Source organism: Mus caroli, chromosome 5 (assembly GCF_900094665.2).
Source record: "Mus caroli chromosome 5, CAROLI_EIJ_v1.1, whole genome shotgun sequence".
Lineage (NCBI taxonomy): Eukaryota > Metazoa > Chordata > Mammalia > Rodentia > Muridae > Mus > Mus caroli.
Window position 1 is genome coordinate 64,026,028 of NC_034574.1, and position 15,075 is coordinate 64,041,102.

General features: G+C 34.1%; 1 protein-coding gene across 1 annotated transcript in view; it reads right to left on the reverse strand.

Annotated features, from left to right (window-relative positions):
• Positions 1 to 15,075, reverse strand: part of Gabra2 (gamma-aminobutyric acid type A receptor alpha2 subunit) — a 130,686-nt gene that overhangs the window by 40,720 nt on the left and 74,891 nt on the right. Inside the window, exons 5-8 of the mRNA XM_021163094.2 lie at positions 12,689 to 12,909; positions 10,977 to 11,059; positions 6,183 to 6,326; positions 4,991 to 5,143 (exon numbers count right to left, since the gene is read on the reverse strand). Of these exons, the coding sequence (XP_021018753.1) occupies positions 4,991 to 5,143; positions 6,183 to 6,326; positions 10,977 to 11,059; positions 12,689 to 12,909 (601 nt within the window). The remainder of the gene's footprint in view (positions 1 to 4,990; positions 5,144 to 6,182; positions 6,327 to 10,976; positions 11,060 to 12,688; positions 12,910 to 15,075) is intronic.

Consider the following 15,075-nt stretch of genomic DNA (forward strand, 5'->3'; position numbering starts at 1 on the left):
CACACATTTATATAAAATCTCTACAGTGTATCTCTTATATCCTGAGTTCTCTTTTTCATTACTATATTGTGATTTTCAATATTCTCCATTCTTTCTTTCAAAGTTATACAGCCTAACTTTTGAAGTCATTACATGACTATTTCTATTATTTCTGGCAACATCATGGTTTTTTTTTATTTTAATTTAGTTATTTTCAAAATTAGAAGTGCATGTCTAAGAAAAATGTCTCCGCATCTCAATTTTGAGAAGTAGCTCGTATTCAAATTCAGTGTTGGGTTTGTTCTGTCACGAAGACGGTTGATGCTGAAGCTATGAAAGCTTGACTGGATTCACCCTTGGGTCCATTAGGGATGGGAATCATCTCTGTTTGAAGTGCCCAGTTACTTCCTGAGCTTCTTTCCCTATTTTTAATCTTCTAAGATTGCTTTCTCAGTTAGTTTTTTTTTTTTCCTTCCTTAGACATCCATGCCATCCACGTTATGTAACTGGTTTTTGTGGCCATGTCATGTTTTCTCATGCTCTGCTTACATTCTGTAAAGTTGAGAGGAGAGTCTAAATTGATTTTAGATTCCTGGTATTTGTTCCTTTGTCTCCTGGTTTGCCAATTGGACAGATATTTAACAGGAATGAGCTTTTGATTCTGGTGACTTCTTATTGCTTTTATGTTATCTATTTTTTTAATTTCTTCTCTATTCTTATTTACTTCCCTCGAGAAGCATTTTGTTTAGCTGTTTTTCCTTTCTGATCATACATGGAAATGCATATAATTTAGTTATTTGAGTCCTTTTCTTTGTTAATATGGACATTAAGTACTATGAATTTTCCTCTGAGCATTGCCTTTACTGAATTCTGTAAGGATTATTGAGCCTCACTACGCTGTGTTTGCATGCTCTATTCTTCATACATAGTCTTATTTCCTAAGTGACTTACTGTTTAGATAGCTGGTCCTTTGAGTATTGGTTTCATTCCCACATATTTCCAATTTTGTTGTTATTTATTAATTACTGTGTCATTGGTGTACTTGGAAGAGGTGCTTGGAATGATTCCATTCACCTCATACATATTGAAAAGTGATTTGTAAACCCAAATTTCACATCTCTTTTATAATATTCATGTATACTTGACAAAAGTTCATACTGTTCGGTAGGATAGTGTTTCCTTTACTATTTCTTTATCTTTTCAGTGTGCATTTTATCATTATCCATTTTGAGTATTTCACATCAGTTTCTGTATCTTTGCCCAATTCTTTGCTCATGTTGTTTCCATTTCTGAAACATTCTCTTAACTCTTCTTAACACACCCTCACTTTATAAATAAGTGTCTTCTTTATAATTTTATTCATGAATAGATAATGTGGTTTGTTTCACTCTTTTGCACATAGAATGTCTACTGATGCTTAGAAGAGAATATATTCTTGCTCTGACTATGTGTAAATATGCAGTGAGCCGAGGAACTTTTCATTGTTGTAAATTATGTTAATACATCCCATTTATTTGGTGTGTATTCATCATGATCATGTAGAACACATGTTAGAAGCCCTATGTCAGTAACAATGAGCACCTACTTTCCAAATGAGTGAGACATGCTCAAAACTAAGCATAAGTGTAGTGTAATGAGATATGATTGGTGTAATGATTTCAGATTTGTATATATACACATTATTGTATATGTATATACATTATAGATATGCATACACACACACACACACGCACACACTACACCAAAAGAATAAGGAAAAAGTCTGCTCCTTTTTGAACTCTATTAGTTCCCTATCACATGACACTATCAGAGTACTGCTAGACTATATATAACATAATTTTTTACATACTTTGTAAACATATTGAACAAAGTCTGTGTTTGGGAAATAAGCAACTTATAAATCAATTTGCATAAACCATGTCAATGGTTTGTAATAAAGTAGAATTAATAATAGCATGTAATATTGTTACAAAGAAAAGATGGCTGACATTAAATAAACATGAATAACTTTAAACCACAACTGATTTTTTGGTTTAAATCTTGATTTAAATTTTATCCCCAAAAGCTTTCTACACAAATACATATACATTTAAAAATAAAATTGTTTCCCTGTTCTCTTTTCACTTATCTTTTCTTTCTTCAAGATTTAATTTTTCATACAATATATTTTGATCACAATCTTTATGCTCCCCTAACTCTTCCCAGGTCATTCTCACCTCACCTTCCTACCCTTCCAATTCCATGTATCCTTACTCCCTTCTCCCTTTCTCCCAAGCCTGTATCTGTCAAAAAAAGAAAAAACACAAAAAATAAATAAGTAAATGATGATTTTAAAAACATTTATAAAATAAACAGAAAGAAGAGAAGGAAGGGAGGAGATAGGGAGGGCAGTAGAGGGGAGAGGAAGGGAAGGAAGGAAAGAGAGAAACAGAGATGGCCAGAGAGACAGACAGAGAGAGAGAGAATAAATCAGTAAGACAAAAAGTATTATATCAACCACATTCCAGGGAAAGACCAGTTCCTAGTTGTCTAACACAAAATTGTAGTCGAGCCTATTCTTAGAGCATATTGTGTCTAGAACTGTCTCATAAACTCTGAAGAATGTTTTACTATGACAGCTGAGACTATGTCTCAGAGGAATATTATATGTTTAGCTCTTTGAATGTACGTGTTTATGTGCTGCTAAAATTGTATTTTCTTGCTATTTTTCTGTTTATTCTATTAAGTTTTTCAGTTTCTAAATTTCATCATTTATACCTGATAAGGATTCTTTTCTCTTACCACATATTTTTCTAACTAATTTATCTGCTATGTAAATGCTACATCCATAAATTCTGATGCCTTAGCGAGAGTGTTCACCCTGAAGCCCTGTCATTATTTTATGTTCTATATACTACTTCTATTCACCCATTGGACTGAAAGCTGATATTTCTAGTAACTTCAAAATCTACATCTACACAACCTAAATTACACACATTTCCCAACTTTTCTATTCTGTTTATTTTTTTTAATGACAACATTATTCTCTTAAATAAATAAAGAAAATCACCTTAAATATTTTGTAATTTTCCCTGTAGTTATGACGGATATCTATCCAGATTTCTGGACCTTTTCCCAAACAACATTTCTGTTTTGTTCTCTTTGCTGCCTATATATTCATTATTAACAACATTATTTTATTTCATTGGACTACATAAATATCACTCTAAATTTGCTCCATATCTCTGATTGTTTCTTACATTTCAACTTTTACAATTTTTATAAATTTTAAATAGGATGATATTAATCATGAAAGGATAACTTTAAAAATATAAATACACTTTAGAAATCTATCAGATACCATATATTTATAACTAACAATATTGTATAGTACAAATGAATTCTGTCAAGAGAATGGAGCTTATATTATATGTCTCCAACACATATAACAATGAGAAAGGAGTTAAGAAAAAGCTAAGACACAATAGCCATGGTAGTTCTATATATGTACTCTAATAGCGATACTCATTGGAAGAGAGAGAGAGAGAGAGAGAGAGAGAGAGAGAGAGAGAGAGAGAGATTGTGTATAGTTTTATATGTCTAAATAATACTCAACAAAGTAGTTATCAAAATAAAATAAATACCATATATTTAAAAGCTAACATTTTTTTATGAGGTTGTTAACCAATATCATGATACCAGAATGATGTACCAGATTGCCTTTTCTGTAACTGAAGGTTCATTCTATTAAGGTGAACTGAAATCTCATTGGAGTCTTGAATGGCATCTCTATCTGTATCTCCACTGTACATCTTGAAACAGTCATCGCCAAAAACACTGTGCCCCTTCATTCCTCAGTGTTACTGGACATTCCATTCTTCTTGTCTATGGTTTTGCTCAACCAAAGACATACCTGTTCTAGATACTCCTACTTATTTTAAGACATATCTCAAATATTAAACCACCATTATATTCATAGATTTCAATTTAAGAGAATAAACTTTTGGGTTTCTATACCAATGCAAATGTGGCTGTGCAATAAAGCCTTCACACCATAGTGTGATTATTCTCTAGTTATTCTGCTTCCATCCATTAACAAAACTACCTGAATGCAGGAGCTATATTTTGAGTGTGTTTTTTTCCATTTCCTGGTCCACTACTAAAAATAAGTTCTCAACAACACTTTCATAATTGAATGAGAGTGTCACTCACACAAAGACACAGCGATGATCTGTTATGAAATGTGCTCAGCCTTTTCTATGTTAGAAAAAATGTCATCAAATTCTCCTGCATTGTTTTAAGGACTCGAATTTTAAGTGGGCTTGGTAATGTGCACCTGCAATCTTAACCCAAAGAGACTGAAGCCAGGCTCTGTTATATAGCAGAATAATGTTGTAAATGGGAGGAGGTGGTGGTGATATCAAGTATACTACTTGAATAGATTACTTTCTACGTCTCTCATCTAAAATGCATAGATTACATTTCCTCATTTCAAAATAAAACCAAAATAAATATAGAAAGCCTAAAAAACATGATATTCTCCAGTTTAAATTTTAAAAAGTCCATTTCCTGTGTTTAATTAAGGAAATTAAATACCCCCAATGAAAGTAAAGAAAGTCTAGCTCAACATTTTCCTTGTTCTCTTACTGGTAGAACTGACATTACCTTTCTTCATTAAAAAGGGAAAGTAGAAAAAATTATCATAGGAAACTTTTAAATATAATATTTTTCTCCCCTGAATTAAAAGTCTCCTCTGTTAACATAGAGATGAGTGCTAAGTGTAGTCTGATTAAACAGAAAATAATGAAAAGAACAAACAAAAAATAACACAACTAAATACAGTTCTAGAGTCTTTGTGTAGTCTATGCTCTTGTTTAATGTGTGGCACTGATGGTAGTTTGCCGTTTTGTGATTCTCTTTTATTATCCAAAACCTAGAATCAGCCTTTCCTGCACAAACTATGGAGGTGACAAGCATCGAGAGAGAGAGAAACTTTGAAACAAAATGTGATGTTCTGCAGGAACTCACTCACCAAACACAGTTCTTGCTGGCACCGATTCTCTGTTCAGCCAGAATGACACTTGGGAGAGAATGACAGTCATGATGCAAGGCAGATAGGTCTGAATCACAAAATACCCAATTTTTCTTTTCAAGTGGAAATGAGCTGTCATTACAGTATATTCACCTGGAAGGAGAATTTAAGAAGCTTAAGGAGCTGTAATTGTCAATATTCAGAACAATTTGGAAATGGAAAGGATTACAAGAAAAATTCCTGATTAAAAAAAAAATATATATATATAAGAAAAAATCATCACATACATTTCATGAAAACTAGAAATTCCTCGTTAGAACAGGAGTTTTTAAAAGAAGAACTACACAGTATCAACCACCTTCCACTCCTATGCCCCCAGGATGTGGTGTGCTGTTTTCTCTTTAGCTCATGCCCACTCCCCAGCATGGTTCTAAAGACTCCACTAGTGGATTATTTTATTGGCTTAGGTCCCTCATGCTGTGACACTAATTAAGTGAACTCCATCTTCCTTGGTCTCCAAAGCACTGGGACCTGGTCTCACCATAGATGCAGTTCTTTCAGTCCAGATTTTCACTTTTAACTCTGTCACCGATTCTGACTTTCTCTTCTCTGTTTTGAACATGCTGTAATTTGATTCAGTCAGTTTTGTCTAATTCTCATACCTACTGTCTCATTTTATTTTTCTTCTCCCATGATTTTAATTATGGCTATATATGAGATAACCATCTATACAGGTGCCCTTTTCTTTACTGAGGACAGCCTCAGAGAGGTTTTCATGCAGGCCACTGGCAATTTCTCAGAAATCAATAATTGAATAAACATAAATTATCCACAATAGAAAAAAATGAATGAGAAAATTAGGGAAAATATTATCCCTGCTTTGAAGATAAATGCTAAATTCACTGATATGAGAAGACACATATTTTTGAGTGTATAGTCCATTTCATTTTAAGACATGGCTTTTCAAAGTTGCATGTACATAGGGATCTCTTTGGAATCTTATTAAAATGCACACCTTTTCAATTAAGGAGTGGTCTAATTTCATGAATGTCTCAAAAAGATCCCAAGAAATATGTGTCATTAATCTACAGATCCCAAGGGTAAAATGTTTTCAATCATCTTATATACTTTTAATGATTTTATCCTACTAATTTGGGGTGGGCGTTAGATTTATTGTTAAAATGTTACTGACCTGTACTGGATTTAATTGTCTCCTTCCCAATTGACTGGCCCAGCAAATCATACTGATTTAACCTGGAGCCATCGGGAGCAACCTGAACGGAGTCAGAAGCATTGTAAGTCCAAATATATGTGACTTCCGAGGTTGTGTAAGCGTCTGTCATGAACAAGGAACACATGTTAGGAAGACGTGAATGAGAAGCACTAACAACAGTTCATCTGCAATAGAAGATTCCATATCATCACCATTTCCTCACAAACCAACATTTAGTGACCTCAGGTTTAGAGGAAAGGAAGTCCTTTGAATCTACAACTTTACAAGTAAATTGATGAAGAATATCACAACAGCCAATCATGAGCATGAAAATACTTTCATTGGTACCACTTTGAGAACTGATGAATAAATTTCTCTTTCTAGATGGCAAAAGACACTGTTTCCTAAGATGGTTAAAACATTCCCTAGGTCCCAAAGAAGCAGACAAAGACATTATGAAAATAAGCAATGAAGTTGGTTACACAGTTTATTTTGAAATCATGGGCAGCCATGAAGTAAAAATTATGATTCAAACATATATTGCATTTTGAACATTGAACTTACTTAGTTAAGAGATAATGACTTTAGTAATCATGAACAAAGGCATTTAATTAGGACAATGAGGACTCATTATAGACATTACAAATAAATCAGAATATTATACAGTACCATCACATTATAAATCTGTTTTCAAACGTATCATCCATAAACTAACCAATGAACACCAAGGTACTTATATAGCATTCCATTTAAGATGAGTATTAGCAAAAACAAGAAAGGTAACATCACTGTATTTGACCAACCATGAAAGACTTATCAGAAGTGAGCCACCTTTGGAGTTGGTCAGTGGTCAGATATCTGACACTAGCTATTCTCTATGCTGACATTTCCTTTGCCCTTTGGGTACTGTTTTGGGCCCTCTAAGGCTCCCTGTCCCAATGCAGAGAGTCTCTTCCCAACTGCAAATAAAGATAGGAATCACTGCCACTCTACTGTGAACCTTTGGAGAGCTCATTTCTAATTTTGTTTATATGGCTGCTTAGAAAACAAACTTAGCATGACAGTGAGGTGACGTCTTAACTAGGGAGGAAAACTAGACCAGTTTTTTTTTTTTTTCTAGAAATATCTCTGCCTTCATTTCCCCATGACACTTGAAATTGGTTTCTTTGTTCTGTATAAATTCTTGCACAAAATACCAGGGTACTAATGCGGCCCTCTTACTAAGATTAAACTAAGGTCTCTTACAAAACTGATTTCCTTTCAAGTATCAGGTGCAACACATTGAATGATATGTATGCCTGTCATTATCTGTATGATCTTTTCATGACATTGTTACATTTCTTTCTGAATGTTTTTACTAAAACTATTATCAGTGAAATATTCCTTATACTTATATATGCATTTATGCATCCCCAAATTACGTTATGTAAAACAATTTTTAAGTTGGGATTCTAGAAAATAGGTGTAGATACGAATACATATTTATAAATGTGATTGTAATATTTTCATAGAAAAATATTTATTTATTTGTACATGTAAATGTTAGGTTTTCTAGAGTCTAAATTACCAAGTAGCTAATTTCAATTAAATAATCACTCAAGCTGTCACTGAAAACATTCAATAATAAGTTAGCAATGTAGTTAACTAAGCACTCATTGTAGATCATCAAGTGATTTGCTTTGTTTCTCTCAAGAGGAAACATCACGGGTCTTCTCCACAGCAGCATTTACAATGCTGCACAATTTGAAAGACCAAACGACCATTATTTGAATCTTCTTATTTCCCTTATGTGTAAACATCATGGTCTTTTTCCAACAGTATTCCCAATGCTGTGCAATTTAAAAGACCAAACAACAATTGTTTGAATCTTCTTATTACTATTCACACATAACTAAGAGAAATGAAGGTGTATAAAAGTGATGTTATTCTTTTCTAAAATTATGAGATACAGAAGGAAAGGATATTTGATTCATTTCTGTAACTATCCGCAATGTTTCCTGTTAAATTAATAACTTATCTATGCATATTATAGTAAATATGTATATCTAACAACAATCCATTAACACATTATAGAAAAATAAAGTCAAATGAAACATTATAAATATAAAGAAAATGAATGGTCCTCTGTCTATTTTTAAAAGCATTTACTGTGTTTCATCAATTAGCAATCTATATGATCCGGCTTATATGTTGTTTAGTCATGAGAGGACAAGGAATAGAATGCAATGCAGTGTTGCTCAGAGTCATTTCTTTGTGCACAGACCCAACAGTGAACCAGGAGTGGTCACTATGCTTATCAATAAAGTATAAACAAAGAAGACAGGGTAGACACATGGCTCAGCACTTAAGAGCAGTTACTACGTGTGAAGCATACCAGCGTCTGGTTCTCAGCTCCCACACTGGGTGGGCTCACAGATTCCTGAAAATCCACCTTCAGGTGCTCTGATGTCCTCTTGGTTTCTGTAAGCATCTGCACACACATGTGAATTCACCCCATGCCCCACCCCAACCCACAAAAATAAAGAATTTTTTTTTCAAAAAAGTCAGAAAGCAATTTATTTTACATATTGCTTTATAAGTCCCACTTTGAGGCAGCATTTCACAGAGTGCTTTTATTTAATTTAGTTAAGCAATCTATGTTTGAATGCTAGTCTGGTTTATGCACATGCATATTCAGACTTAATACTCAGTAATCAATAAATATATTCCTAAATCATTTTAGATCTATTAACTTCTATCTGAAAAAAAATGTGAGTTTTCCATTTTAGGGGGGCTAATGCACAGAATCCCACTATGCTTACATGCAGGAACTTTCAAGTCAACCTGAAACATTAAAAAAATATATAAAGATAGGAGTAAAAGAAGAATGGATTTTAAATTGCTCAAATACAGGGAGGAGGATTAATGTATTTGAGGAGAATGATAAAGTTCCAGAAATTCAATTCTTTTTAGGATGATGGTACTTGTAAAAGAGAGTAAGAAATAACTGCAAGATAATTTCATGGTTGCTTCTGCCAAAATTGTTCTATGCTAGCACAATAAGGTGGTTGTCTCATTTCACAGCACTGTCCACACTGCTAACACAGATGCTGTGATCCTTGCTATACCCAAAGATAAACAATGGAATGAGTAAACTGATTAGGCCAAGTGTCAGAATATGAATATGAAGGAAGAGAAATAAAATAAGTAATAATTACACAGAGAAAGAATAATGCACAGAGACTTTGTGTGTTAACCATATGCATCCCTTTACAGAGAAAACTGTAATAATCTTGGGCATTCGAAATCCCATTACTTTGTAGCTGCACTCTGTGTGAAGATTTTAATTTGAGATCAAACACTTCCAAGCAAATTCACTTCATTTTCAGTATTGAGGCATCTTGCCATTGACATCTGATGTCATAGTAACAATACCTCATCTGCTGAAAACACTTGTCCTTCCCATATCATTACTGCATCTTGCATAAATTCTTTTTGGTGCCAAAGCTTTTCAAGTTTCCCTTTAATGTCACTTATGCAATGCAAATGAGCTTCTCTGCTGCATCTGTTCTGGTTTTCTCAACACTGTGTTTACGTTGTATAACATGATTGACTATCTTAAATAATATTGGAAGAAATGCCAGTTTTAAAGGGATGGTTCCCATGACAATAAAGAAAGGCTTGTGGTTAAGCCCAGAGCAGGCTCTCAAAGAAAATTGAGAACTGACACCTGCTACAAGGACACACAAAGCAAACAAGATGGAACCTCTCAACAAAACTGTCATCCTTAAAACATCAGAGGAATCTGCATTCTGTCAGTGACCATTCTCTTTTTGTTTGTAGTTTGTGAGAAGATCCACTCTTCTTCAGTCAGCCTCACATCTAATCAGGTTACAAGTGATCACTTCTATTTACCAAGAAAAAGAAGAGCCTGAAGCTGCTCAGAATGCACAAAAATGGTATGTCAGAAAGAGCACAGTTTCCAAAAAGGTCAGAGATGAAGGCATGTTCAGACAGAAGGAGGCTGCCTAGCTGCAATGATGAATTAATCCTGAGGCTGCCTGGGGTGTCCTGTGGGCCTGAAGGGACGATCTGACTTTGCCCTTTCTGTTACTCCATGGTGTGAATTTTTCTACTTGACATATCAAATACAATCCGGTGACCTAGAGAATGGCCAGTGGCATAGAAACTTTTAGAAATGTTCTAGGTACACCGAAGACACTGACATGTAAGCATCCAATGTTGTCATCTTCATTAAATGTATTCTAAGGAGAAAAAAAAGAACTTCTTGCATCAAGTCAGGGGTAGACAGACAACATTACAGGCTGCATGGCTTTTTCTGACCTTTGTAACAGATCAATAAGAATTTGTCATGCACAATTCACTCTAACCTGAATGATAACTTATTTTACATTTTAACATAATAGCATGAGGAGAAAATATGAATAAGTTATGGTAGGGACTCTACAACAGTCCCTGACTTACTTGTATGCACAAACTAAAACATAAAGTTCTTTATTAGTAATAAAACAAAATTATGAGTTAAACTATAAGAAAATATAAAAGAATTAAAGTATTTGAGTGAGCCCTAGGAGATTGCAGTTAGTTCCTACAGGGCAATCATCATAATATTAGTTCCCATAGGACAGCCACCATAGCTTCTGCTTCTGCATCCTATTAGTCTGTTATGAAGCCTTGCATAATAGGAGAAAAAGAAACTGCATGATCCAACAGAGATGCTGTCTCCTGGTGATGTTATCAACTTGAAATATGTATGTTTGCTGTTATACTTACAGCTTCCAAATTTCAGTGGGCATGAATGAGCGTCCATCGGGAAATCCTCCAAGTGCATGGGACATTCAGCTTGGACTGTAAGCCTAGAAGCCAAAATGCCACTCTTGGTTTAAGTGGATTTGCTGGTCAGAATATATTACTTGATACAGTTTTTAACAGAATTAGAGATTTACGTTAGGCTTGAAAAGGTTTAAACAGAATAAAAATAAATTATATATGTATTTGAAAAATGTTTGCCATTAACAGCACTATAAATATTTAATAGCTGATGATCCTTAAAGCTCTATTATGGAAAGGGTAGCTTTTTTATTGTCATCTCATCAACTAGAGAGAGACGTTGATGTAATACTTTAATATTTGCTTCCTTAAAGATATGCCAGTTTTAATATCTAGTATTTATATAGGTAGACATGTGTTTAGGAATAGACACAAATATAGACAGACCGATGTTATCTCCTAAAAAATAAAATTGTTCACACATATTGCTTGCTAAATTATAGATATAAATCCATGATCATCATAAATATATTTTCTGTATCTGAATATAATAAAGTGTAATCGTTGAAAATCTATTATAAAGAACATTTCAAATTACTTCCAATTTTTTAAAAAATACTTCCATTTTTCATAAAAACAGTAAATAAACAGGAAGTAAATTGAACTCAAAGAAAAATCTTTACTAATTGAGCTGAGAAAAAGGTGGCTATCAGCCAACTGTGGCATTAACTTTAAACACTATATAAATAGAACCCTCTGTAATTGTTCCTAATAGTTTATAATACCTGAACCGTAATCTACAAGAATAAATGGTTTAAACATGAAGTCATTTAGTCTGTACTATCTAAGCTTTACACTATTCAAACAGAAGTAAAAATAATGACTCAGTGATTTATAGCCAGTGACGATCCAGAAATAAGTCCTCAACTCTTGTATCTCCTGCTCCCACCAGGCACAAGAGAAAACAATGTTAATTAATGAAATCTAATTCTTAACTTTCCATATGATGTTACAAAACATCAGAAACATGGAACACAGTATCTGTACACGCATAGTGCTAATGGCAGCGTTTTGTGTTTAAATCCACCATTAAACATTGACTTTTGATTCTACATCATCTTGTTAGGTATAAAAATTTTAGTTCTTCTGTAATAAAGTTAATTTGTTTTAAAACATTCATGAAACTATTTAAAATATAATGCAAGTGTCAACAACTACACATGCTTCTGAATGTGCACAAAAGGATAAACTGCATGAGATTGATATTACATGATTATTTTAAATCATGATATAGGAATTTTATACTGTTAAGCCTAATACATGATTTAAGTTAGCCCATGTATTTAATACACAAAAACCATGTTAATACAGATTAAAATATGCAATTAAAATTACTTAAAATTGACATGCTATAGAACAGGATATAGAAAAGCTATTATATCCTCCTGCAAACAAATTTATAGTCCAAACTAAAATGTAACATGAAAAGTACCAAAAAAATCAATTTTTAACAACCAAGAGAATCTTTAACCTTAAAAATTAAATTCACTTTAAATTCAATTTTACACACATGCCCAAACTTTTATGAAACCAAACATGAAATATTTAGTAATTTCAGGAAAATTTTCTAGGTGAGGAAATATTTACCAATGATTTTCATAGTTTTTCAATGCATGATTTCAAGAGGACAACCCTAGTCTCACACAGCAACATACCTCATGGTATATAGCAATGTTCCATCATCCTGGATTCGAAGCAGCTTGTTTGGCATTGTCATGTTATGAGCCACTGACTTTTTCCCATTGTGAAAGAATGTATCAGGAGTCCAGATTTTGCTGGCCATTAAATTGTTAAGTCGAAGGATATTCATAGGACCTTTAAATTTTAAACGCTCATCTTTCCATTTTTGCCGAAAGAAAACATCTATTGTATACTCCTAAAATATAAATTTACAATTCCTTTGAAAACAGTACATGTTTTAGAAGTAATAAACATATAAATTTCAGGAGACAGAGTATTCCAAATAGTTTACAGAAAACTGAATTGAGAGATATACATACTTCATAAAGATTAGTTCTTTAGGTTATCAAGAAAGGTTGCCTCTTACAATGGTGTAGAGTATATCTATTTGCATGATTAGCTACACATTCCTGAGAGAGAAGACGATGAATTTATCTTGTCTTTCCCCTCTGGGTTGAATAGTCTAAGTAACCACATTATGAAATTCATCAATTAAAATTGCTTCCTGGGTGGTGCATGCATGAGCAGGTCTGTATGGCTTGTTTCATATTATTTGAAGAGTGATGGAATGGGTAGATTTTCAGTAGTAAACATAAGAATATATATATATATATATATATATATATATATATATATATATATATATATATATATATATATATATATATATATATACATATATATGTAAAATTTTATACCCTTTCCTCATTTCCCCTCCAAAACTCCCCTATCCCATTCCCCCTCCCCCTGCTCACTAACCCACCCACTCCCTCTTCCCTATCCTGATATTCCCGTATACTGGGCCATCTACCCTTCACAAAACCAACGACCTGTATTCTCAGGTACTCAGGAGCCATCATTTTCTTTTGACAGTGAATGTGTTAAAATTCAATCATTTTTTAAAGTTCTTAACCCATAGTGAGTGATGCATCATAGTGCTGGCCAAGTATGGGTTAGTAAATGATGAACCCAAAACATAGTAAGTAACTACTAAATCTGTTGCAATACAAGAATTTTAACAATATTTGACCACTAAGAGTGTGAAATTTTCAAGTAACATTCTTGTGAAGCATACTTTAACACACTCACATACACCAGGACATGATTACTCTATTATCACTTTTCAATATTTTAGTTTATCTGAACTGTATGACTCTCACTTTCCCACTTCCCTCTGTACTGATTGCATACTCTCATATTCTCTCTCTCTCTCTCATTCTCTCTCTGTCTCTCTCAGTCTCTCTGTCTCTCTCCCTTTGTCTGTCCTGTCAGTCTCTCCCTATGTCTCTGTCTATCTCTCTCTCTGTGTTACTCTCTCTGTCTCATACACACATACATTTTAGATAAAATATACAGTTACAAAAGTGATTATTATTACTAATAATCTATGGATTCCAGTCTATATATTTGTGCATTTATACATAAATAATAAAAATGTTCCATTATACTCCTCAAATTGTGAACTCAGAAACAATCTATTATGTATTAAACCAAATTGTCATATGCTAGAAAATTACAATTCACAGACCACATGAAGCTCAAGAAAAGGAAGACCAAAGTATGATGCTCAAGTGCTTCTTAGAAGGGGGAACAAAATACTCATGGGAGAAAATACAGAGACAAAATGTGACCAGAGACTGAAGAAAAGGCCATCCAGAGACTTCCCCACCTGGGAAACCACTCCATATACAATCACCAAACCCAGACACTATTGTGGATACCAAGAAGTGATTGCTGACAGGAGCCTAATATAGCTGTCTCCTGCAAGGCTCTACTAGCACCTGACAAATACAGAGGCAGATGCTCACAGCCAACCATTGGACTGAGCACAGGATCCCTAATGGAGAAGTTAGAGAAAGGACTGAACGAGCTGAAGGGGTTTGCAACCCCATAGAAAGAACAACATTATTAACCAACCAGATTCCCTAGAGCTCTCAGGGACTAAACCACCAACCAAAGAGTACACATGGAGGGACCCATGTCTCCAGCCGCACATGTAGCAGAAGATGGCTTTGTTGGACACCAATGTGGGGAGAGGCCCTTGGTTCTTTGAAGGCTTGATGCTCCAGTGTAGGGGAATGCCAGGGCAGGGAGGCAGGAATGGGTGGGTGCAGGGGAATGGGGGAGGGAATAGGGAGTTTCCCGGTGGGGGGACCTGGAAAGGGGATGACATTTGAAATGTAAATGAAGAAAATATCCAATTAAAAAAATAAGCCAAAAAAAAAAAAAACTACTAGATGAACTAACAAGTACCCCGGAGCTCGTGACTCTAGCTGCATATGTATCAAAAGATGGCCTAGTCGGCCATCAGTGGAAAGAGAGGCCCATTGGACTTGCAAACTTTATATGCCCCAGTACAGGG